Raw genomic sequence first — 27612 nt, 5'->3', positions numbered from 1 at the left:
TCTCCCCAAATGCATAGCCCTACCAGCCTACATTCCCTACCAGCGGAAGCACTGGCATCAGGGCAGAGAATTATTCAGCTCCCCCCAATATCTGCAACCCTGCCCTGGATCAGAGGAGTGCAGACAGCTGTTCCCACTCTGCAGCGGCTGTTTTTATTCATGGGAGACCCTATGTGCGGTGTTGCTCCCCAGCGCCAGAGTCGTTCTTTTACTTTTCCTGGTTGCCTGGGGTGGAAGTTTGTGACTAACGCAGGTCCAGACCAGTTGAGGGTCAGGAACCTCGTTAGCCTGTTTTTAAAAGGGGAGAAATGTGACAGAACCCACTGTCACTGTGTGTTTTGGAGGGGACTGTGCGCAAGCCTCCTACCGACAGACTATGGGCCAGAAGCTACTGGAGTTTGGCGCTGCAGCCTTTTGACTTTACCATCCACTACTGCCCTGGGAAGCAACGCCGACGAATTATCCAGGCAAACAGATATTGACTCTTTTTGGGATTTGTTACCCGACTAATTCAGGCACAGACCAGTTGGAGGTCTAGTACCTGGATTAGTCTACCTTTGGGGGGGGAAGAGATGTGACGGTACTAGCCGTCACTATGGGTGACGGATCACCCTGTCCCTGGATTGTAAACCCCTTTGTGTCATTTTCTTATGAGTTTGGGACATTGCATTTTATTTTCCCTTTATTCATCCTCTGAACAACTGACTCATGGCATTGAGTTAATGTAATGTAATGTTACAACCCATCCCCCCCCCCCTCCTGTTTCTGTGTCTAAGTGTGTGGATTCATGGCAGACAATGGTCTGAGTTGGAGACATCTCTCCGCAGGGGGTGTGTATTAAGACTGCATGTTTCAAATGTACAAATGTTCAGTTCTCATTGGTTGGTTCCCTTCCCCCCCTTCTGTGGAAAGGCTAAGGGGAGTTTCCCTAACTGTATGTAAAACTGTTGTCTTGGAATGTAATAAACAGTTTAAGCTCTGCATGTTTAACCCTCAACACCTGTGTGGATTGTCTCGTGATTGAGGGGTTAAGGGCTGGATATGGCTTCTCCGCAGGCTGTGGGTGCGTTTGGAGGACAGGAGACACAGATTCGGCGGATGTGCCCAGCTGGGGTACAAAGATCCGTCACAACGCTTATTGCGATTTTTTTACCAAACATATGTAGCAGAAAACAAATTGGCCTAAAATGTTAAAAAATTTTGATTTTTACATTTTTTTTGGGGAATTTCATATAAAAAAATTTGAAAAATATTGTTATTTTTTTCAAAATTGACGCTATTTTTTTTTGTTTATAGCGCAAAAAATAAAAATCGCACAGGTGATCAAATACCACCAAAAGAAAGCTCTGTTTGTGGGAAAAAAAGGACGTCAATTTTATTTGTGTACAGTGTTGCACGACCGCGCAATTGTGAGTTAAAGTCACGCAATGCTGAATCGCAAAATAGGCCCTGGTCTTTGAGCAGCCAAATCCTCCGGGGCTTAAGTGGTTAAATGTGTTTCTAACTGTATGGGGCGGGGCTTATGGAATGACCATAGAGACCTGTGATCCTACATAGAAGGATCACAGGAGCTCTGTGATCATTCCAGAGAGAAGAATGGTCAGCTGTGTTTACAACAGTTGGCCGTTTTTCTCTCTCAGTGGGGAGCGATCGCGGGTGGCAGGCAGCAATCGGAGCTGCCTGCCCCGTGCATCAGAGTCCCCGCTGCCGAGTGGGGGCGGGAGCGCTCGTCCCCTAGCTGCAGGCGCGTGCCCGACGTAGGTCTACGTCGGTTCGTGCAGGAGGGCCAGCCTGCCGCAGTAAATCGGTGGCGGGCGGTCCGGAAGTAGTTAAGAAAATGCAAAGTGTTCTCTGAATGCACCTATGCCGAGCAAGCAACTCCCCCTGTGGCTAGCATGCTGGGCATGGGATCCAGAAGGCACTGGTTGCACAGGAACGCAAATCTCATCAGATCCCCTGCTGATCACGACGGAGTCATCCCCGTGTGGGAGGGGCCTAAGAACAAAACCTTTATTTTTTCGTTTTGGATAAAGAGGGATTTGAACCCCTGTCCGTTTTTTAATTCCTGTCTGTGCCCCCATTAGGGAAATTCACCCTCTCTATTTGTCCTGCTTATCCTTATCAATGAAAATAAAAGAAAATCCTACATTTTGGGTTGACGTCAGAACACTAATAGTGGGGAAAAGTCTTCCAATGGGGAAACTAATTCTGGTGACCGGGAGGACCCTAATGGATTCCCTTAAACATTCTACATCCAGAGGGTTACCCTTTTACATCTGAATCCACAGAGTTCCCCTTTACATCAGAGTACACAGAGTTTCCCCTTTTACATCTGAATCCACAGAGTTCCCCTTTGACAGCTGAATCCACAGAGTTCCCTTACGCTGTAAGGGGGGGACTCTGCAGACTCTGATGTAAGGGAGAACTCTGGGGACTCTGACTTAAGGGATGCTCTGGGAACCCTGAATTAAGGGGGAACACTAAAAACCCTGATGTATGGAGAGGACTCTGATGTAAGGGGGAACTCTGCAGCCTCTGGTGTAAAGGGGAACTCTGAGAGCCCTGATTTGCCTTAGTGTACTCACTCAGAGGCAGAAGAGAGAAGAGGGGAGGGGGGAGACTTCAGTCACAGAAAGGGATGGATGGTGAGCTCACTCATCCCTTGGCAGTAAGCACTTCTCATCCAGATGTATCTGCTTCTGCCGGGCTTGAAATTTCCCACCCCCATTTCCCTTTTCTTAATGCAGAGTGCCGGAGATTGGACTGTGGGCAGACTGTCTGTGTGTGTTGGGGGGGGGGGGGGGACTGTTAGTGCTGGCTTTGGGCAATGTTAAACAGAGTGTAGTCCATAGTCTGAATAATGTGTCCAGGTTTCTGGTGATCTGACACCAGGGCGCATTATTTAAAACCCAAACTGTCCGGGTGAATCCCGGACAGGTGACAACCCTAAGTGGAAGTGCTAACCACTTAGCCACTGTGACACTAGTTGGGAAAAGGTTAACATCGATGGGCAATCAAGGGGTTAACTGTGTGGCCAACAATGTGTGTAATATGTGCTGCTTTTACTTATTAACCTGGCTGCTTTTTCTCCCTGCTTTTCGGGGAGAAGCAACAGACAGATCGCTGTTCCCTGTGCACAGGGCTCTGTGTGTTTGTAAACACAGAACACTGTGCGTGATTAGACAGAGCCGTGACTGTGTGACTGTGCCTGTACCTGCCGCCCCCCTCACTGTATATTTACTGTAAACGGTCACCAAGTGGTCAAATTGCAGGGATTTCCTCTCACTTCCTGTTTTAGATGGGACAGGAAGTGAGGGGAAATCTCCGCAATGGGATTGCAAAAAAGGCAGAGGTTATAACCCTCCCTTACTCTATCCAAAGTGACAAAAAAAAAAAAAAATGCCTTAAATTTTACTTTAGAGCCCTCAGCCGCATGTGTATGGCGGTAGTGTGGCAAACCACGACACGCATTGTACACATTATGGATTAGACTCTACTAGGCCCCAAGTTTCCCTAGTGAAAGCACAGTATTAAAAACCAGAGAGACTTCCTAACCGCTCATCTATTAACCACTTCATCTTCATTGCTGCGCTCTGGCAAAAAGACAGCTACAGTGCATCATTTTTATTCTGGGAGGAAGTCCATGGATCTCCTCCCAGAACCATGCACCCCCCCCCCCCCCCCACGCGCACCCTGCCCATCATTCGGACACAACTGATCACAGATCGTGGCAAAGGGACAAACACAGCGGCTCTTTACCATGTGATCAGTGTCCAATCACATGTTAACACACTTGCCGTTTATCGGCAAGGAAATTGGAGCAGGAAACCTGCAAGTGTGAAAGGGGACATGTACACAGTTAATCAGTGCCACTCCATCAGTGCCAATCAGTGCTGCCATCAGTGTCGCCTACCATTGCCCATTAGTGCCTCCTCATCAATGCCACCTATAAGTGCTTCCTATTAGTGCCTCCTCATCAGTGCAGCTTATCAGTGTCCATCTTTGTCGCCTATTAGGGTCCATCAGTGCCGCCTATCATTGCCCATCAGTGCTGCCTATTAGTGCTGATCAGTGCTGCCTATTAGTGCCATGCCGCCTATCATTGCCCATGAGTGTCTCCTCATCAGTGCCACCTATCAGTGCTACCTTTTAGTGATCAGTGCTGCCTATCAGTCCCCATAAGTGCCGTGCCGCCTATCAGTGCCATACTGCCTCTCAGTGCCTCATCATCAGTGCCTCATCATCAGTGCAACCTATCAGTGCCCATCAGTGCCACCTATTAGGGCCTATCAATGCTGCCTATCATTGCTCATCAGTGCCACCTATCAGTGCTAATCAGTGCTGCCTATCAGTGCCTCCTCATCAGTGCAGCCTATCAGTGCCTGTCAACAGAAAATATCAGTGCCACCTCATCAGTAAAGGAGAAAAATTATTTATTTGTAACATTTTATAACAAATTGTCATTCAAAGTCTGACAACGCTGAAAGGTGAAAATTGGCCTTTGCAGGAAGGGAATGAAAGTATTGAAGAGGTTAAACAAAAGAAACAGTTTTCACATTCTATACTCCGTAAACAGGGCGCCCCCTGTCCTTTGGACACAACTGATCACAGTGTCCAATCACAGGTTAACACACTTGCCGGTTGTAGGCAAGGAAAGTAGAGCAGGAAACCTGCAAGTGTGACAGGGGACATGGACATTGAAAAAATAGTGCCCTGATAATCAGTGCAGCCTCATCAGTGCCAATCAGTGCTGCCTAACTGTGCCCATCGGTGTCGCCTATCATTGCCCATCAGTGCCACCTATCAGTGCTGCCTATTAGTGTTGATCAGTGCTGCCTATCAGTGCTGTGCTGCCTATCATTGCCTCCTCATCAGTGCAGCTTATTAGTGCCCCCTATTAGCGCTGATCACTGCTGCCTATCAGTGCCCTGCTGCCGGCCATCAGTGCCACCTATCGCTGCCGCCTATTAGTGCTGATCAGTGCTACCTATCAGTGCCCATAAATGCCTGTGCCGCCTATCAGTGCCGTGCTGCCTATCAGTGCTTCCTCATCAGTGATTCTCTTAGGTCAGGCGAGTTTGCTGGCCAATCAAGCACAGTGATCCCATGATTATTAAACCAGGTATTGGTACTTTTGGCAGTGTGGGCGGTGCCAAGTCCTGCTGGAAAATGAAATCTATAGAATATTATAGTAACTGTAAGGTATAGAAGTGTCAGTATACAGGGACCGGTGTCCAGGGGGGACCTCTATAGAATATTATAGTAACTGTAAGGTATAGAAGTGTCAGTATACAGGGACCGGTGTCCAGGGGGATCTCTATAGAATATTATAGTAACTGTAAGGAATAGAAGTGTCAGTATACAGGGACCGGTGTCCAGGGGGACCTCTATAGAATATTATAGTAACTGTAAGGAATAGAAGTGTCAGTATACAGGGACCGGTGTCCAGGGGGATCTCTATAGAATATTATAGTAACTGTAAGGAATAGAAGTGTCAGTATACAGGGACAGCTGTATCCATGGAGGATCTCTAACGAGGCTGAAACTGGACGAATAAGAAACCAACTTCAGCCTCGTGGATCTCTGTAGATTTTTATAGTACAGCTTCCGCCCTGTGCACTGTGCAGTGAAGGTGACACACATCTCCCAGTTGTCATATTCTCCTCCCACAATGCACGGCGCGGAGACAAGATGGCGGCGCCCAGTGGAGCTCTCGGTTGCCTTGGTAACATGCGGTTTTGGCTCCGCTGTATGTCCAGGCCGCGGGGCCCCGGCTCTCCCCTCGCTCTGCTGATTGCTTCGAGCCGCTTCTGCCATGTGGGGGCGTTACCGGAAAGTCACGTGCTGCCCTCCTGCCAGGCCGCCCTGTCCCGGGTGAGCTCCGGCCTCCGCCTGCAGACTGACTTCATCACCGGGGAGGAGGAGGAGGAGCTGTGCCGGGAGCTGGAGCCAACCCTGAGGAAGAAGAGATACGAGAGCGGCCACTGGGACGATGTGAGGACCTGGGGGGCGGGGTGTGAGAGCACTGACTACTACAGAAAGGGGAGGGGCACCGACTACTACTACAGAAAGGGGAGGGGCACCGACTACTACTACTACAGAAAGGGGAGGAGCACTGACTACTACTACAGAAAGGGAAGGAGCACTGACTACTACTACAGAAAGGGGAGGAGCACTGACTACTATTACTACAGAAAGGGGAGGGGCACCGACTACTACTACAGAAAGGGGAGGAGCACTGACTACTACTACAGAAAGGGGAGGAGCACTGACTACTACTACTACAGAAAGGGGAGGAGCACTGACTACTACTACTACAGAAAGGGGAGGGGCACCGACTACTACTACAGAAAGGGGAGGAGCACTGACTACTACTACTACAGAAAGGGGAGGGGCACCGACTACTACTACAGAAAGGGGAGGAGCACTGACTACTACTACTACAGAAAGGGGAGGAGCACTGACTACTACTACTACAGAAAGGGGAGGAGCACTGACTACTACTACTACAGAAAGGGGAGGGGCACCGACTACTACTACAGAAAGGGGAGGAGCACTGACTACTACTACAGAGAGGGGAGTGGCTCAACTAATACCACAGAGAGGGGAGGGACAATGACTACCACTACAGAGAGGGGAGGAGCACGACTAATACTACACTAATACTACAGAGAGGGGAGGAGTACGACTAATACTACACTAATACTACAGAGAGGGGAGGAGCACGGCTAATACTACACTAATACTACAGAGAGGGGGGAGCACGGCTAATACTACACTAATACTACAGAGAGGGGGGGGCACGGCTAATACTACAGAGAGGGGGGGAGCACGACTAATACTACACTAATACTACAGAGAGGGGAGGAGTACGACTAATACTACACTAATACTACAGAGAGGGGAGGAGTACGACTAATACTACACTAATACTACAGAGAGGGGAGGAGTACGACTAATACTACACTAATACTACAGAGAGGGGGGAGCACGGCTAATACTACACTAATACTACAGAGAGGGGGGGAGCACGGCTAATACTACACTATAACTACAGAGAGGGGAGGAGCACGGCTAATACTACACTAATACTACAGAGAGGGGGGGGAGCACGACTAATACTACACTATTACTACAGAGAGGGGAGGAGCACGGCTAATACTACACTAATACTACAGAGAGGGGGGGAGCACGACTAATACTACACTAATACTACAGAGAGGGGGGGAGCATGGCTAATACTACACTAATACTACAGAGAGGGGAGGAGCACGGCTAATACTACACTAATACTACAGAGAGGGGGGGGAGCACGACTAATACTACACTATTACTACAGAGAGGGGAGGAGCACGGCTAATACTACACTAATACTACAGAGAGGGGGGGGAGCACGACTAATACTACACTAATACTACAGAGAGGGGGGGGAGCATGGCTAATACTACACTAATACTACAGAGAGGGGAGGAGCACGGCTAATACTACACTAATACTACAGAGAGGGGAGGAGCACGGCTAATACTACACTAATACTACAGAGAGGGGGGAGCACGGCTAATACTAAACTAATACTACAGAGAGGGGAGGAGCACGGCTAATACTACACTAATACTACAGAGAGGGGAGGAGCACGGCTAATACTACACTAATACTACAGAGAGGGGAGGAGCACGGCTAATACTACACTAATACTACAGAGAGGGGGGAGCACGGCTAATACTACACTAATACTACAGAGAGGGGGGGAGCATGGCTAATACTACACTAATACTACAGAGAGGGGGGGAGCACGACTAATACTACAGAGAGGGGGGGGAGCATGACTAATACTACACTAATACTACAGAGAGGGGAGGAGCACGGCTAATACTACACTAATACTACAGAGAGGGGAGGAGCACGGCTAATACTACACTAATACTACAGAGAGGGGAGGAGCACGGCTAATACTACACTAATACTACAGAGAGGGGGGAGCACGGCTAATACTACACTAATACTACAGAGAGGGGGGGAGCATGGCTAATACTACACTAATACTACAGAGAGGGGGGAGCACGACTAATACTACAGAGAGGGGGGGGAGCACGACTAATACTACACTAATACTACAGAGAGGGGAGGAGCACGGCTAATACTACACTAATACTACAGAGAGGGGAGGAGCACGACTAATACTACAGAGAGGGGGGGGAGCACGACTAATACTACACTAATACTACAGAGAGGGGGGGAGCACGACTAATACTACACTAATACTACAGAGAGGGGAGGAGCACAGCTAATACTACACTATTACTACAGAGAGGGGAGGAGCACGACTAATACTACACTAATACTACAGAGAGGGGAGGAGCACGACTAATACTACACTAATACTACAGAGAGGGGAGGAGCATGGCTAATACTACACTAATACTACAGAGAGGGGGGAGCACGGCTAATACTACACTAATACTACAGAGAGGGGGGGAGCACGACTAATACTACACTAATACTACAGAGAGGGGGGAGCACGGCTAATACTACAGAGAGGGGAGGAGCACGGCTAATACTACACTAATACTACAGAGAGGGGAGGAGCACGGCTAATACTACACTAATACTACAGAGAGGGGGGAGCATGGCTAATACTACACTAATACTACAGAGAGGGGAGGAGCACGGCTAATACTACACTAATACTACAGAGAGGGGAGGAGCACGGCTAATACTACACTAATACTACAGAGAGGGGAGGAGCACGACTAATACTACACTAATACTACAGAGAGGGGAGGAGCACGGCTAATACTACACTAATACTACAGAGAGGGGAGGAGCACGACTAATACTACACTAATACTACAGAGAGGGGAGGAGCACGGCTAATACTACACTAATACTACAGAGAGGGGGGAGCACGGCTAATACTACACTAATACTACAGAGAGGGGGGGAGCATGGCTAATACTACACTAATACTACAGAGAGGGGGGGAGCACGACTAATACTACAGAGAGGGGGGGGAGCACGACTAATACTACACTAATACTACAGAGAGGGGAGGAGCACGGCTAATACTACACTAATACTACAGAGAGGGGAGGAGCACGACTAATACTACAGAGAGGGGGGGGAGCACGACTAATACTACACTAATACTACAGAGAGGGGGGGAGCACGACTAATACTACACTAATACTACAGAGAGGGGAGGAGCACAGCTAATACTACACTATTACTACAGAGAGGGGAGGAGCACGACTAATACTACACTAATACTACAGAGAGGGGAGGAGCACGAGCATGGCTAATTACTACACTAATACTACAGAGAGGGGGGGAGCGACGGCTAATACTACACTAATACTACAGAGAGGGGGGGGAGCACGACTAATACTACACTAATACTACAGAGAGGGGGGAGCACGGCTAATACTACAGAGAGGGGAGGGAGCACGGCTAATACTACACTAATACTACAGAGAGGGGAGGAGCACGGCTAATACTACACTAATACTACAGAGAGGGGGGAGCATGGCTAATACTACACTAATACTACAGAGAGGGAGGAGCATGGCTAATACTACACTAATACTACAGAGAGGGGAGGAGCACGGCTAATACTACACTAATACTACAGAGAGGGGAGGAGCACGGAACTAATACTACACTAATACTACAGAGAGGGGAGGAGCACGGCTAATACTACACTAATACTACAGAGAGGGGAGGAGCACGGACTAATACTACACTAATACTACAGAGAGGGGAGGAGCACGGCTAATACTACACTAATACTACAGAGAGGGGAGGAGCACGGCTAATACTACACTAATACTACAGAGAGGGGAGGAGCACGGCTATACATACACTATACTACAGAGAGGGGAGGGAGCACGACTAATACTACACTAATACTACAGAGAGGGGAGGAGCACGGCTAATACTACACTAATACTACAGAGAGGGGAGGAGCAAGGCCATTACGACCTAATACTACAGAGAGGGGAGGAGTACGGACTAATACTACACTAATACTACAGAGAGGGGAGGAGTACGACTAATACTACACTAATACTACAGAGAGGGGGGAGCACGGCTAATACTACACTAATACTACAGAGAGGGGGGGAGCACGGCTAATACTACACTATTACTACAGAGAGGGGGGGGAGCACGACTAATACTACACTATTACTACAGAGAGGGGAGGAGCACGGCTAATACTACACTAATACTACAGAGAGGGGGGGGAGCAGGGGAGTACGACTAATACTACACTAATACTACAGAGAGGGGGGAGCATGGCTAATACTACACTAATACTACAGAGAGGGGAGGAGCACGGCTAATACTACACTAATACTACAGAGAGGGGGGGAGCACGACTAATACTACACTATTACTACAGAGAGGGGAGGAGCACGGCTAATACTACACTAATACTACAGAGAGGGGGGGGAGCACGACTAATACTACACTAATACTACAGAGAGGGGGGGAGCATGGCTAATACTACACTAATACTACAGAGAGGAGAGGAGCACGGCTAATACTACACTAATACTACAGAGAGGGGAGGAGCACGGCTAATACTACACTAATACTACAGAGAGGGGGAGCACGGCTAATACTACACTAATACTACAGAGAGGGGAGGAGCACGACTAATACTACACTAATACTACAGAGAGGGGAGGAGCACGGCTAATACTACACTAATACTACAGAGAGGGGAGGAGCACGGCTAATACTACACTAATACTACAGAGAGGGGGGAGCACGGCTAATACTACACTAATACTACAGAGAGGGGGGAGCATGGCTAATACTACACTAATACTACAGAGAGGGGAGGGAGCACGACTAATACTACAGAGAGGGGGGGAGCATGACTAATACTACACTAATACTACAGAGAGGGGAGGAGCACGGCTAATACTACACTAATACTACAGAGAGGGGAGGAGCACGGCTAATACTACACTAATACTACAGAGAGGGGAGGAGCACGGCTAATACTACACTAATACTACAGAGAGGGGGGAGCACGGCTAATACTACACTAATACTACAGAGAGGGGGGAGCATGGCTAATACTACACTAATACTACAGAGAGGGGGGGAGCACGACTAATACTACAGAGAGGGGGGGGAGCACGACTAATACTACACTAATACTACAGAGAGGGGAGGAGCACGGCTAATACTACACTAATACTACAGAGAGGGGAGGAGCACGACTAATACTACAGAGAGGGGGGGGAGCACGACTAATACTACACTAATACTACAGAGAGGGGGGGAGCACGACTAATACTACACTAATACTACAGAGAGGGGAGGAGCACAGCTAATACTACACTATTACTACAGAGAGGGGAGGAGCACGACTAATACTACACTAATACTACAGAGAGGGGAGGAGCACGACTAATACTACACTAATACTACAGAGAGGGGAGGAGCATGGCTAATACTACACTAATACTACAGAGAGGGGGGAGCACGGCTAATACTACACTAATACTACAGAGAGGGGGGGAGCACGACTAATACTACACTAATACTACAGAGAGGGGGGAGCACGGCTAATACTACAGAGAGGGGAGGAGCACGGCTAATACTACACTAATACTACAGAGAGGGGAGGAGCACGGCTAATACTACACTAATACTACAGAGAGGGGGGAGCATGGCTAATACTACACTAATACTACAGAGAGGGGAGGAGCACGGCTAATACTACACTAATACTACAGAGAGGGGAGGAGCACGGCTAATACTACACTAATACTACAGAGAGGGGGAGCACGGCTAATACTACACTAATACTACAGAGAGGGGAGGAGCACGGCTAATACTACACTAATACTACAGAGAGGGGAGGAGCACGGCTAATACTACACTAATACTACAGAGAGGGGAGGAGCACGGCTAATACTACACTAATACTACAGAGAGGGGAGGAGCACGGCTAATACTACACTAATACTACAGAGAGGGGGGGAGCACGGCTAATACTACACTAATACTACAGAGAGGGGAGGAGCACGGCTAATACTACACTATTACTACAGAGAGGGGAGGAGGACGGTTAATACTACACTAATACTACAGAGAGGGGGGGAGCACGGCTAATACTACAGAGAGGGGAGGAGCACGGCTAATACTACACTAATGCTACAGAGAGGGGGGGGGAGCACGGCTAATACTACACTAATACAACAGAGAGGGGAGGAGCACGGCTAATACTACACTATTACTACAGAGAGGGGAGGAGCACGGCTAATACTACACTAATACTACAGAGAGGGGGGGAGCACGGCTAATACTACACTAATAATACAGAGAGGGGGGGGGGGAGCACGACTAATACTACACTAATACTACAGAGAGGGGAGGAGCACGGCTAATACTACACTAATACTACAGAGAGGGGAGGAGCACGGCTACTACTACACTAATACTACAGAGAGGGGAGGAGCACGGCTAATACTACACTAATACTACAGAGAGGGGAGGAGCACGGCTAATACTACACTAATACTACAGAGAGGGGAGGAGCACGGCTAATACTACACTAATACTACAGAGAGGGGGGAGCACGGCTAATACTACACTAATACTACAGAGAGGGGAGGAGCACGGCTAATACTACACTAATACTACAGAGAGGGGAGGAGCACGGCTAATACTACAGAGAGGGGAGGAGCACGGCTAATACTACACTAATACTACAGAGAGGGGGGAGCACGGCTAATACTACACTAATACTACAGAGAGGGGGGGAGCATGGCTAATACTACACTAATACTACAGAGAGGGGGGGAGCACGACTAATACTACAGAGAGGGGGGGGAGCATGACTAATACTACACTAATACTACAGAGAGGGGAGGAGCACGGCTAATACTACACTAATACTACAGAGAGGGGAGGAGCACGGCTAATACTACACTAATACTACAGAGAGGGGAGGAGCACGGCTAATACTACACTAATACTACAGAGAGGGGGGAGCACGGCTAATACTACACTAATACTACAGAGAGGGGGGGAGCATGGCTAATACTACACTAATACTACAGAGAGGGGGGGAGCACGACTAATACTACAGAGAGGGGGGGGAGCACGACTAATACTACACTAATACTACAGAGAGGGGAGGAGCACGACTAATACTACAGAGAGGGGGGGGAGCACGACTAATACTACACTAATACTACAGAGAGGGGGGAGCACGACTAATACTACACTAATACTACAGAGAGGGGAGGAGCACAGCTAATACTACACTATTACTACAGAGAGGGGAGGAGCACGACTAATACTACACTAATACTACAGAGAGGGGAGGAGCACGACTAATACTACACTAATACTACAGAGAGGGGAGGAGCATGGCTAATACTACACTAATACTACAGAGAGGGGGGAGCACGGCTAATACTACACTAATACTACAGAGAGGGGGGGGAGCACGACTAATACTACACTAATACTACAGAGAGGGGGGAGCACGGCTAATACTACAGAGAGGGGAGGAGCACGGCTAATACTACACTAATACTACAGAGAGGGGAGGAGCACGGCTAATACTACACTAATACTACAGAGAGGGGGGAGCATGGCTAATACTACACTAATACTACAGAGAGGGGAGGAGCACGGCTAATACTACACTAATACTACAGAGAGGGGAGGAGCACGGCTAATACTACACTAATACTACAGAGAGGGGAGGAGCACGACTAATACTACACTAATACTACAGAGAGGGGAGGAGCACGGCTAATACTACACTAATACTACAGAGAGGGGAGGAGCACGACTAATACTACACTAATACTACAGAGAGGGGAGGAGCACGGCTAATACTACACTAATACTACAGAGAGGGGGGAGCACGGCTAATACTACACTAATACTACAGAGAGGGGGGGGGCACGGCTAATACTACAGAGAGGGGGGGAGCACGACTAATACTACACTAATACTACAGAGAGGGGAGGAGTACGACTAATACTACACTAATACTACAGAGAGGGGAGGAGTACGACTAATACTACACTAATACTACAGAGAGGGGAGGAGTACGACTAATACTACACTAATACTACAGAGAGGGGAGGAGTACGACTAATACTACACTAATACTACAGAGAGGGGGGAGCACGGCTAATACTACACTAATACTACAGAGAGGGGGGGAGCACGGCTAATACTACACTATTACTACAGAGAGGGGGGGGAGCACGACTAATACTACACTATTACTACAGAGAGGGGAGGAGCACGGCTAATACTACACTAATACTACAGAGAGGGGGGGGAGCACGACTAATACTACACTAATACTACAGAGAGGGGGGGAGCATGGCTAATACTACACTAATACTACAGAGAGGGGAGGAGCACGGCTAATACTACACTAATACTACAGAGAGGGGGGGGAGCACGACTAATACTACACTATTACTACAGAGAGGGGAGGAGCACGGCTAATACTACACTAATACTACAGAGAGGGGGGGGAGCACGACTAATACTACACTAATACTACAGAGAGGGGGGAGCATGGCTAATACTACACTAATACTACAGAGAGGGGAGGAGCACGGCTAATACTACACTAATACTACAGAGAGGGGAGGAGCACGGCTAATACTACACTAATACTACAGAGAGGGGGGAGCACGGCTAATACTAAACTAATACTACAGAGAGGGGAGGAGCACGGCTAATACTACACTAATACTACAGAGAGGGGAGGAGCACGGCTAATACTACACTAATACTACAGAGAGGGGAGGAGCACGGCTAATACTACACTAATACTACAGAGAGGGGGGAGCACGGCTAATACTACACTAATACTACAGAGAGGGGGGGAGCATGGCTAATACTACACTAATACTACAGAGAGGGGGGGAGCACGACTAATACTACAGAGAGGGGGGGAGCATGACTAATACTACACTAATACTACAGAGAGGGGAGGAGCACGGCTAATACTACACTAATACTACAGAGAGGGGAGGAGCACGGCTAATACTACACTAATACTACAGAGAGGGGAGGAGCACGGCTAATACTACACTAATACTACAGAGAGGGGGGAGCACGGCTAATACTACACTAATACTACAGAGAGGGGGGGAGCATGGCTAATACTACACTAATACTACAGAGAGGGGGGGAGCACGACTAATACTACAGAGAGGGGGGGGAGCACGACTAATACTACACTAATACTACAGAGAGGGGAGGAGCACGGCTAATACTACACTAATACTACAGAGAGGGGAGGAGCACGACTAATACTACAGAGAGGGGGGGGAGCACGACTAATACTACACTAATACTACAGAGAGGGGGGGAGCACGACTAATACTACACTAATACTACAGAGAGGGGAGGAGCACAGCTAATACTACACTATTACTACAGAGAGGGGAGGAGCACGACTAATACTACACTAATACTACAGAGAGGGGAGGAGCACGACTAATACTACACTAATACTACAGAGAGGGGAGGAGCATGGCTAATACTACACTAATACTACAGAGAGGGGGGAGCACGGCTAATACTACACTAATACTACAGAGAGGGGGGGAGCACGACTAATACTACACTAATACTACAGAGAGGGGGGAGCACGGCTAATACTACAGAGAGGGGAGGAGCACGGCTAATACTACACTAATACTACAGAGAGGGGAGGAGCACGGCTAATACTACACTAATACTACAGAGAGGGGGGAGCATGGCTAATACTACACTAATACTACAGAGAGGGGAGGAGCACGGCTAATACTACACTAATACTACAGAGAGGGGAGGAGCACGGCTAATACTACACTAATACTACAGAGAGGGGGAGCACGGCTAATACTACACTAATACTACAGAGAGGGGAGGAGCACGGCTAATACTACACTAATACTACAGAGAGGGGAGGAGCACGGCTAATACTACACTAATACTACAGAGAGGGGAGGAGCACGGCTAATACTACACTAATACTACAGAGAGGGGAGGAGCACGGCTAATACTACACTAATACTACAGAGAGGGGGGGAGCACGGCTAATACTACACTAATACTACAGAGAGGGGAGGAGCACGGCTAATACTACACTATTACTACAGAGAGGGGAGGAGGACGGTTAATACTACACTAATACTACAGAGAGGGGGGGAGCACGGCTAATACTACAGAGAGGGGAGGAGCACGGCTAATACTACACTAATGCTACAGAGAGGGGGGGGAGCACGGCTAATACTACACTAATACAACAGAGAGGGGAGGAGCACGGCTAATACTACACTATTACTACAGAGAGGGGAGGAGCACGGCTAATACTACACTAATACTACAGAGAGGGGGGGAGCACGGCTAATACTACACTAATAATACAGAGAGGGGGGGGGGAGCACGACTAATACTACACTAATACTACAGAGAGGGGAGGAGCACGGCTAATACTACACTAATACTACAGAGAGGGGAGGAGCACGGCTAATACTACACTAATACTACAGAGAGGGGAGGAGCACGGCTAATACTACACTAATACTACAGAGAGGGGAGGAGCACGGCTAATACTACACTAATACTACAGAGAGGGGAGGAGCACGGCTAATACTACACTAATACTACAGAGAGGGGGGAGCACGGCTAATACTACACTAATACTACAGAGAGGGGAGGAGCACGGCTAATACTACACTAATACTACAGAGAGGGGAGGAGCACGGCTAATACTACAGAGAGGGGAGGAGCACGGCTAATACTACACTAATACTACAGAGAGGGGGGAGCACGGCTAATACTACACTAATACTACAGAGAGGGGAGGAGCACGGCTAATACTACACTAATACTACAGAGAGGGGAGGAGCACGGCTAATACTACACTAATACTACAGAGAGGGGAGGAGCACGGCTAATACACTAATACTACAGAGAGGGGAGGAGCACGGCTAATACTACACTAATACTACAGAGAGGGGGGAGCACGGCTAATACTACACTAATACTACAGAGAGGGGAGGAGCACGGCTAATACTACACTATTACTACAGAGAGGGGAGGAGCACGGTTAATACTACACTAATACTACAGAGAGGGGGGAGCACGGCTAATACTACAGAGAGGGGAGGAGCACGGCTAATACTACACTAATACTACAGAGAGGGGGGGAGCACGGCTAATACTACACTAATACTACATAGAGGGGAGGAGCACGGCTAATACTACACTAATACTACAGAGAGGGGAGGAGCACAGCTAATACTACACTAATACTACAGAGAGGGGGGAGCACGGCTAATACTACACTAATACTACAGAGTGGGGGGGAGCACGGCTAATACTACACTAATACTACAGAGAGGGGAGGAGCACGGCTAATACTACACTAATACTACAGAGAGGGGAGGAGCACGGCTAATACTACACTAATACTACAGAGAGGGGAGGAGCACGACTAATACTACACTATTACTACAGAGAGGGGAGGAGCACGGCTAATACTACACTATTACTACAGAGAGGGGAGGAGCACGGCTAATACTACACTAATACTACAGAGAGGGGAGGAGCATGACTAATACTACACTATTACTACAGAGAGGGGAGGAGCAAGGCTAATACTACACTATTACTACAGAGAGGGGAGGAGCACGGCTAATACTACACTAATACTACAGAGAGGGGAGGATTACGGCTAATACTACACAAATACTACAGAGAGGGGGGGAGCACGGCTAATACTACAGAGAGGGGAGGAGCACGACTAATACTACACTAATACTACAGAGAGGGGAGGAGCACGGCTAATACTACACTATTACTACAGAGAGGGGAGGAGCACGGCTAATACTACACTAATACTACAGAGAGGGGAGGAGCATGACTAATACTACACTATTACTACAGAGAGGGGAGGACCACGGCTAATACTACACTATTACTACAGAGAGGGGAGGAGCACTGCTAATACTACACTAATACTACAGAGAGGGGAGGAGTACGGCTAATACTGCACTAATACTACAGAGAGGGGAGGAGCACGGCTAATACCTCAGAAAGGGGAGGAGCACGGCTAATACACTATTACTACAGAAAGGGGAGGAGCACGGCCAATACTACAGAGAGGGGAGGAGCACGGCTAATACTACACTATTACTACAGAGAGGGGAGGAGCACGGCTAATACTACAGAGATGGGAGGAGAATGGCTAATACTACAGAGAGGGGAGGAGTACGGCTAATACTGCACTAATACTACAGAGAGGGGAGGAGCATGGCTAATACTACACTAATACTACAGAGAGGGGAGGAGCATGGCTAATTCTACAGAGAGGGGAGGGGCACGACTAATACTACAGAGAGGGGAGGAGCATGGCTAATACTACAGAGAGGGGAGGGGCACGACTAATACTACAGAGAGGGGAGGAGCATGGCTAATACTACAGAGAGGGGAGGAGCATGGCTAATACTACAGAGAGGGGAGGAGCATGGCTAATACTACACTAATGCTACAGAGAGGGGAGGAGCACGGCTAATACTACAGAGAGGGGAGGAGCATGGCTAATACTACACTAATACTACAGAGAGGGGAGGAGCATGACTAATACTACACTAAAACTACAGAGAGGGGAGGAGCATGGCTAATACTACACTATTACTTGAGAAAGGGGAGGAGCATGGCTAATACTACACTATTACTTGAGAAAGGGGAGGAGCACGGCTAATACTACAGAGAGGGGAGGGGCACAACCAATACTACAGAGAGGGGAGGAGCACGGCTAATACTACAGAGAGGGGAGGAGCACGGCTAATACTACACTAATACTTCAGAGAGGGGAGGAGCACGGCTAATACTACACTAATACTACAGATAGGGAAGGAGCACGGCTAATACTACACTAATACTACAGAGAGGGGAGGAGCACGACTAATACTACACTAATACTACAGAGAGGGGGGAGCACGGCTAATACTACACTAATACTACAGAGAGGGGAGGAGCATGACTAATACTACACTATAACTACAGAGAGGGGAGGAGCATGGCTAATACTACACTATTACTTCAGAGAGGGGAGGAGCACGGCTAATACTACAGAGAGGGGAGGGGCACAACCAATACTACAGAGAGGGGAGGAGCACGGCTAATACTACAGAGAGGGGAGGAGCACGGCTAATACACTAATACTACAGAGAGGGGAGGAGCACGGCTAATACTACACTAATACTACAGAGAGGGGAGGAGCACGACTAATACTACACTAATACTACAGAGAGGGGGGAGCACGGCTAATACTACACTAATACTACAGAGAGGGGAGGAGCATGACTAATACTACACTATAACTACAGAGAGGGGAGGAGCATGGCTAATACTACACTATTACTTCAGAGAGGGGAGGAGCACGGCTAATACTACAGAGAGGGGAGGGGCACAACCAATACTACAGAGAGGGGAGGAGCACGGCTAATACTACAGAGAGGGGAGGGGCACAACCAATACTACAGAGAGGGGAGGAGCACGGCTAATACTACAGAGAGGGGAGGAGCACGGCTAATACTACACTAATACTACAGAGAGGGGAGGAGCACGGCTAATACTACAGAGAGGGGAGGGGCACAACCAATACTACAGAGAGGGGAGGAGCACGGCTAATACTACAGAGAGGGGAGGAGCACGGCTAATACTACACTAATACTACAGAGAGGGGAGGGGCACAACCAATACTACAGAGAGGGGAGGAGCACGGCTAATACTACAGAGAGGGGAGGAGCACGGCTAATACTACACTAATACTACAGAGAGGGGAGGAGCACGGCTAATACTACACTAATACTACAGATAGGGGAGGAGCACGGCTAATACTACACTAATACTACAGAGAGGGGAGGAGCACGACTAATACTACACTAATACTACAGAGAGGGGGGGAGCTCGGCTAATACTACACTATTACTGCAGAGAGGGGGGAGCATGGCTAATACTACACTAATACTACAGAGAGGGGAGGAGCACGGCTAATACTACAGAGAGGGGAGGAGTGTACTGCAGATAGGGGAGGGGCACCGCCACCTACTACTACCAAAGAGAGGGGAGGGACACAGACTACTACTACTACTGCAGAGAGGGGAAGGGCAAAGACTTCTATACAGAGGGGCACTAACTACTACTATAAAGAGGGGAGTGTCATTGACTACTACTACAGAAAGGGGAAGAGTAATGACTACTACTACTATTGTGAGGGGCACTGATTACTACTACAGGGAGGGGAGGGGCACTGACTACTATTACAATTGAGAGGGGAGGGGTACTGTCTACTACTACAGAAAGGGGAAGAGTAACGACTGCTATTGAGAGCAGAGGGGCATTGACTACTATTACTATTTAGAGGGGAGGGGAACTGACTACTACTACTACTAGAGAGGGGCACTGTCTACTATTACTACAGAGAGGGGAAGAGCACTGTCCACTATTACAGAGTGGGGAGGGGCACTGACTACTACTACAAAAAGGGGAAGAGTAATGACTACTTCTAATATTGAGAGGGGAGGGGCACCAACTACTACTACTACTGAAGAGGGGAGGGGCATTGACTTTTACTCCACAGTTTTTTTTGGGATAGAGTGTTGATGTGTTTGAAACAAAAGAAAACATTGCATTTTTGATTGGAGAGATCTACACCCCTGATCTGTCATGGTGGCATGTGTTACCAGGACAGAAAATGGAGGGAAATCCAACATGTTCCCCTTGTCACTGGAAGAGAAATAGATGGCACATCTTGTGAGGGGACATCTGACAATGGTGGTAATCCCTCACTCCTTGGGATGATTTCCAGTCTCTCTCTGACTTGTTTGTAGCGCAGGAAATGAAGAGTGAATTCTCCCTATTTACAACACAGCAATAAAAACACGGCAGGGGCTCTAACCGTACTTTATCCAAATAAAAAAATACATTTTTCTGGAGCTCTTAGAGACAGTATAATAATTTGTGAAGCAAGAAGCCCCTAATTACATAACAGATATCATTTTATAGTCTTCATTTCATCAAACTATCTTAGTAAAGACACAGTAAAGGGTGGTTGTGATCAATAGATTTCTATGTAATCTACACTCACCGGCCACTTTATTAGGTGCACCTTGCTAGTAACGGGTTGGACTCCTTTTTGCCTTTAGAACTGCCTTCATTCTTCCTGGCATAGATTCAACAAGGTGTTGAGGTCATCAGAGATTTTGGTCCATAGTGACATGATGGCATCACGCAGTTGCTGCAGATTTGTCGGCTGCACATCCATGATGCGAATCTCCTGTTTCACCACATTACAAAGGTTCTCTATTGGATGAGATGTGGTGACTGTGGAGGCCATTGGAGTACAGTGACCTCATTGTAATGGTGAAGAAAGCAGTGGTGAGATGATTGGAGCTTTGTGACATGGTGCATTATCCTGCTGGAAGGAGCCATTAGAAGATGGGGACACTGTAGTCATAAAGGGATGGACATGGTCAGCAACAATACTCAGCTAGGCCATGGGGTTTAAACAATGCTCATTTGGTACTAAGGGGCCCAAAGTGTGCCAAGAAAATGTATCTTTTGTTCATTGACTGACACAGCTCTCCATTATTCAGAACCACAGGGTTATATTGCCCCCTACAGGAGTAGGACTCAAGGCAGGAAAAGATTTGGCTACACCTATGGGCGTAGTCCTAGGTGGTATACTTCCCACTCTATACTATAGGCCTTCAGTTTTTTTCTGCTTAAAGCGGAGTTCCGGCCTCGGGGGTCAATGTTAGCTAAAAATACCCCTGGGACAGTCAGGGCTAGTACATTCCACAATGGATAGCCTCTGAACTGTCCCAGGTCGCACTTACCTGTAAGAAGAAATACTTACCTTGAAAAGTTCTTCTCCAGCGCTGCCATCTCAGGTGTGGGCAGCTGAAGCCGCAGCGTCCCTCTTCATGTCCTCTTCCGTGACTTTGGAGTCCCACAATGCACTGCACCGGCCCTGCTCATCACTCCCGGTGTAGGCGTGTCATCCCTGCACAGCTTCTGGGCATGCCCAGAAGCTCTTTGGCAGGGAATGCCGCGTGCTTGCACCGGAGGTGACGAGCGGGGCCGGTGCAGGCGCATTGACTCCTGGGAGCGATGGCGTTCGGCTCCCAGGAGTCGTCGCAAACCCGAAGTGACTGCGCGGGCCACGGCCGCAGAGGGAGGAAGTGGAAGGAAGGTGAGTATATTTTCTTCTATAATAAGGTAAGTGACCAGAAAAAAAATTGCCAGTATCTATTTCTTTTGCAGGTTGCACTCAGCAAGCGGATGGCCCAAAATCGATTTTGAGGCCGGAAATCTCATTTAATCAGGAGTAAGGACCTAGTTCCCTGCCGGGATCTCTGGTCCTGGCAATTTTTTCCTTTTTAAATGGCTTTTTTCTCCTGAATTTTTTCTTGTGAGATAAACAATCAACTACCGGACTGGGCTATGGGCTGGATAACTAGATCCAGTGGTCCCCTCAGTCTGGTCAGTCAGTTAAATGCCTAGCGAGGTTGCATACAACCAGGTCTTGGCCGGAGTCACAGTGCTCCTCCTGGCCGACAGCCCCCCCATGTCGAGTTTCTGTGTTAAATGGTGTCTGCCTGGTATGGTGAGTAGCTGTCCCCCCCCCCTCTCCCCCTGGATGGGTTTGAGGGGGACACGCCTCCCTTGGACTCACCTCCCTCAGACCTCTGGGGCTCCCCTCGGGCCCCCCCCCTTGGTTGTTTTGTGGTCCCCTTGGGTCATCTTTGTACCTCCCCATCTGGGGTAGCGTGGCGGGTTGGGATAGTGACCGGGGATGGTGTGCTGCACTGTACCGTGTGGGGCTTCAGGGCTGAAGGGGGGGGGGTGGTCCCTCCTCTCCATGCTGGATAGTATCGGGGCTCCAGGGATCCAGCCTCCGGTGGTCCTGGAGTCCTTTTTTGGCCCTGGTGGAGGAGGCCTATGGGCAGATCGCAGCACTCCCCCCTCCTCTACCTTATTTACAAAGGACGGGAAGCTGGACAATGGGTGGAACTTTTCAAGTTAAGAAGCGAGTGATCGATTACTAGACAGCAGGGTGGTCCCAGCAATCAATAACCTGCCTTTTACATGAAAAGTCCCGCCCTTTGTCCAGACCTGTCATGCTTCCTGTCTTTTGTAAATAAGGTATGGGAGGGGAAGTCCTGCGATCTTATGGGGGGGATCTGTGATGGGGGGATCTGTGATGGAGAGGAGTCTGTGATGGAGAGGAGTCTGTGATGGGGGGGGGGATCTGTGATGGAGAGGAGTCTGTGATGGGGGGAGTCTGTGATACGGGGTTTGTGGTTTATAACATAATGGAATGTCATATAATTTTGCATATAGACAATGTGCTGTTGCATGTAAATCTGACTTCCTGATACATTTAATTTCAGTTTTCTTTATCATAATATAAAATAATGGATGTGGGGGGCCTTTTGGTATGATTTTTATTTTTTAGGGGGGGCAGCATTTCATTCTTGGACCCAGGCAGCACAATGGGGTGGGGGGACCTCTTCGCTGGTTTCCGGGCCTGTGGACCTCCTTGATAAACGACAAACGGGTTCACAAAGTGATACAGTCCGGTTACAAGATAGAGTTTCATTCCCACCCTCCAGAAAGGTTCTTCCCTTCCAATGTGCTTCTGTCCCCGGACCGACTGCATGATGATCTCTTTTGGGCGGTGCAAGACCTGTTGCTTCAGGGTGTGATTGTCCCAGTTGCGGTATCGGAACGGTATGAGGGTTTTTATTCAAACCTGTTCACGGACCAAAAGAAAGAGGGTACAGTTCCTCCGATTCTGGACCTCAAGGCCTTGAACTGCTTTGTGCAGGTACAGAACTTTAGAATGTCCATTCGCACGGCGTTGGCATCACTTCATCAGGGGGACTTTCTTGCTTCTATCAACATCAAGGATGCTTACCTGCACATTCCAAAATAGCCTCACACCAGCGCTTCCTCCGTTTTTGCTGTGAGAGAGGAGCATTATCGGTTTGTGGCGTTACTCTTTGGTCTCGCCTCCACTCCTTGGGTCTTCACAAAGAGTTGGCCCCCCACCCCTTCAACATTTGCAGCAATGCTGGCAGCACTCATACGTCTATTTCCCTAAGACAACCTCTGGATATGAAGCTGAGAACGTGCACTCAACTTCTTTGGTTGACCATGGCGAGGTCTGTTCTCAGTTGAACCTGTCCTGTTAAACCGCTCTATAGTCTTGGTCACCGTGCAGCTCAGTTTCAGGGTCTTGGCAAACTTCTTATAGCCTAGGCCGTCTTTATGTAGAGCAACAATTCTTTTTTTCAGATCCTCAAAGAGTTCTTTGCCATGAGGTGCCATTTTGAACTTGAGAGAGTGAGAGCTATAACACCAAATTTAACACACCTGTTGTCCATTCACACCTCAGACCTTGTAACACTAACAAATTACATGACACCGGGGAGGGAAAATAACTAATTGGGCCCAATTTGGACATTTTCACTTAGGGGTGTACTCACTTTTGTTGCCAGTGGTTTAGACATTAATGGCTGTCTGTTATGTTATTTTGAGGGGACAGAAAATTTACATTGTTATACAAGCTGTACACTCACTACTTTACATTGTAGCAAAGTGTAATTTCTTCAGTGTTGTCACATGCAAAGATATTATAAAATATTTACAAAAATGTGAGGGGTGTACTCACTTTTGTGAGATACTGTACCTTTGAGGCGATTCCGTTTGCACAGTTCGATACGAGGTCCCTTCAAAAGGAGATCCTGATGAAATGGGGCAAGTGTCTGAGGTCTCTGGACAATCAGATTCAGCTGAGCTGGTAAACCAGGGGATCCCTCGTCTTTTGACTTTGCTCTCTGGCAGGGCAAATCCTTTCTCCCCTAGTATTGGAAAGTGGTCACCACCGATGCCAGTCTGTCCGGGTGGGGAGGTGTCCTGGGCATGAGTTCCGCTCAGGGTTGTTGGACACTGGAAGAGTCCAGACTACCGATCAATGTTTTGGAACTTTGGGTGATCAGGCTGTGCCTGGATCACTGGACCGATCTAATCCGGGGTCTCCCGGTACGGATCAGTCAGACAATGCTATGGCGGTGGCCTATGTCAATCACCAGGTTAGAACAAATAATGTGTTGCCAGCCCTGGTGGTAGCCGGCATCCTCCGGTGGGCAGAATGCTTTGTTCGGGCCCTTTCAGCCGTACACAATCCAGGAGTGGAAAACTGGCAGGTGGACTATTTCAGTTGGCAGGCATTGGACCAAGGGGAGTGGTACCTTCACCCGGATGTGTTTCATCAGATATGTCTCCGGTGGGGCATCCCCGAGGTGAATCTGTTGGTGTCCCGGCTCAACAGAAACGTACCGAGGTTTGTGGCAAGCTCACGGGATCCTCTTGCAGACGCCACAGATGCTCTGGTGGCTCCATGGGGCCAGTATCGTCTGATCTGTGCCTTTTCTCCATTTAAGCTTCTGCTGTGTTTTTTGCGCAGGATCTAGGCTGAAGGATTTCCGGTCATTTTGGTGGCCCTGCACTGGCCTCGCCTCCGGACCTGGTGCAACTGGTCGCCGACGTCCCTTGGAGACTGCCTCATAGGGAGGATCTATTGTCCCAAGGACCAATCTTCCATTCTGCTTTACAATTGCTGGCTTTGAAGTCCTGGCTGTTTAAAGCGAGGTGCTTAAGGATAGAGGTTTGCCTGGGTTGGTTATTCCGACACTGCTGAAGGCTAGGAGGTCTACATCTAGGAAGATCTACCATCATACGTAGAATCCGTACATTTCATGGTGTGAGTCGATTGGTGTTCACCATCGTTCTTTTATGGTGGCTTGGATTTTGACCTTCCTTCAAGGAGGTGTTGAGCAGAAATTGGCCTTGAGTACCACCAAGGGCCAGATGTCGGCCTTGGCGGTCTTCTTCACCAGTACCCTGGTAGTACTTTTATTCAAGGGGTTCACCATCTGACTCCACCAGTGCAGTCTCCTCCACCTCCGTGCTTGGTGCTTTCGGTTCTCCAGAAGCCTCCCTTTGAAAATTTTTAGGAGATTCCCCTACTTGGGCTGACCCAGAAGGTGGCCTTTTCACCTCTGCTCGCAGGGTTGTCGGAGCTGGCAATGTTATCTTGTCGTGCCCCCTACTTGGTGGTCCACAAAGATAAGGTGGTTTTTCGCCAATGTCCATCGTTCCTGCCTAAGGTAGTCTCTGATTTCCAATTGAATGAAGACATTATGTTGCCTTCCCTGAGTCCCAAGCCCAAACATCCTAAGGAATTTGCTTTGCATGCCTTGCATGTGGTTCGGGCGATTCGGTGTATTTGGCAGCCACGCAATCTTTTCGGAGGTCAGACTCCCTGTTTGTGATCACGGACGGGCCAAGAAACAGGCTTTCCACCTTTTCTGCTACCATTTCCAGATGGATCAGACAGACAGTGACTCAGGCCTATTCTATCAAGGGTCAGGTTCCTTCTTTTCATGTAACTGTGCACTCTACTCAGGCGCTTAGTGCTTCTTGGGCCTTCCATCATCAGGCATGAGTGGCGCAGGTTTTCAAGGTGGCCACTTGGTCGTCGATGCACACTTTTACTAAATTATACAAAGCGGGTTCTTCTTTTGGTCATAAAGATTTGCAGGCTGCTGTTTAGAGGGTCGTTTTCTTCTTTGGGAGTGTATTGTTCATGTTGGGTTCCAGTTGTTATCTGTTGATCTCCTGTTTACCACCTGGTTGGCTTTTTGTGTTTAGCCTTGGGATTTTTTGTTGTCCCACCCCTCATGTTTGGCACTGCTTGGTGAGGTCCCTGTGGTTCTGAAAAATGGAGAGCTGTGTCCATCATTGAAGGAAAGAGAAAATAGGATTTTTGTACTTACCGTAAAATACATTTCTCTGATACGTTTCATTGATGAACATAGCACCCACCCCTCTATGGAGTTTTAATACTTCCAATACTGCTTGTTACTAAACTGAAGGTCTATAGCAGAGAGGGGAGCGTATACCACCTAGGACTGCCCATAGGCAAAGCCAAGTCTTTTTTTCTGCCTAGTGTCCTACTCCTGAGTGGGGGGGGGGCAATATATCCCTGTGGTTCTGAATAATGGAGGGCTGTGTCCATCAATGAGCTCAGAGCAATGGATTTTAATGGTAAGTACAAAAATCCTATTATTCCCCACACCATTACACCACCACCACCAGCCAGAACTGTTGATACAAGGCAGGATGGATCCATGCTTTCATTTTGTTTACGCCAAACCATCTGAAAGTCGCAGCTGAATTTGAAACTCATCAGATCAGGCACCATTTTTCCAATCTTCTGTTGCCCAATTTTGGTGAGCCTATGCGAATTGTAGCCTCAGTTTCCTGTTCTTAGCTGACAGGACTGGCACCCGGTGGGGTCTTCTGCTGCTTCAAGGTTCGATGCATTGTGTGTACAGAGATGGTATTCTGCATACCTCAGTTGTAACGAGTGGTTATTTGAGTTACTGTTTGCTTTCTATCATCTCGAACCAGTTTTCCCATTCTCCTCTGACATCAACAAGGCATTTCCGTCCACACAACTGCTGCTCACTAGATATTTTCTCT

At 48.3% G+C, this 27612-nt stretch overlaps 1 protein-coding gene across 1 annotated transcript in view; it reads left to right on the top strand.

The window, feature by feature from the left end:
* The first annotated feature begins 5622 nt into the window (after positions 1–5622).
* Positions 5623–27612, top strand: part of ALKBH7 (alkB homolog 7) — a 35746-nt gene continuing 13756 nt past the window's right edge. Inside the window, exon 1 of the mRNA XM_082256889.1 lies at positions 5623–5994. Within this exon, the coding sequence (XP_082113015.1) occupies positions 5692–5994 (303 nt within the window). The 5' untranslated portion in view covers positions 5623–5691. The remainder of the gene's footprint in view (positions 5995–27612) is intronic.

Source organism: Pelophylax lessonae, assembly GCF_965119305.1.
Source record: "Pelophylax lessonae genome assembly, chromosome: 4".
NCBI classification, from domain to species: domain Eukaryota; kingdom Metazoa; phylum Chordata; class Amphibia; order Anura; family Ranidae; genus Pelophylax; species Pelophylax lessonae.
This window is presented reverse-complemented; position numbering and strand designations above follow the sequence as displayed.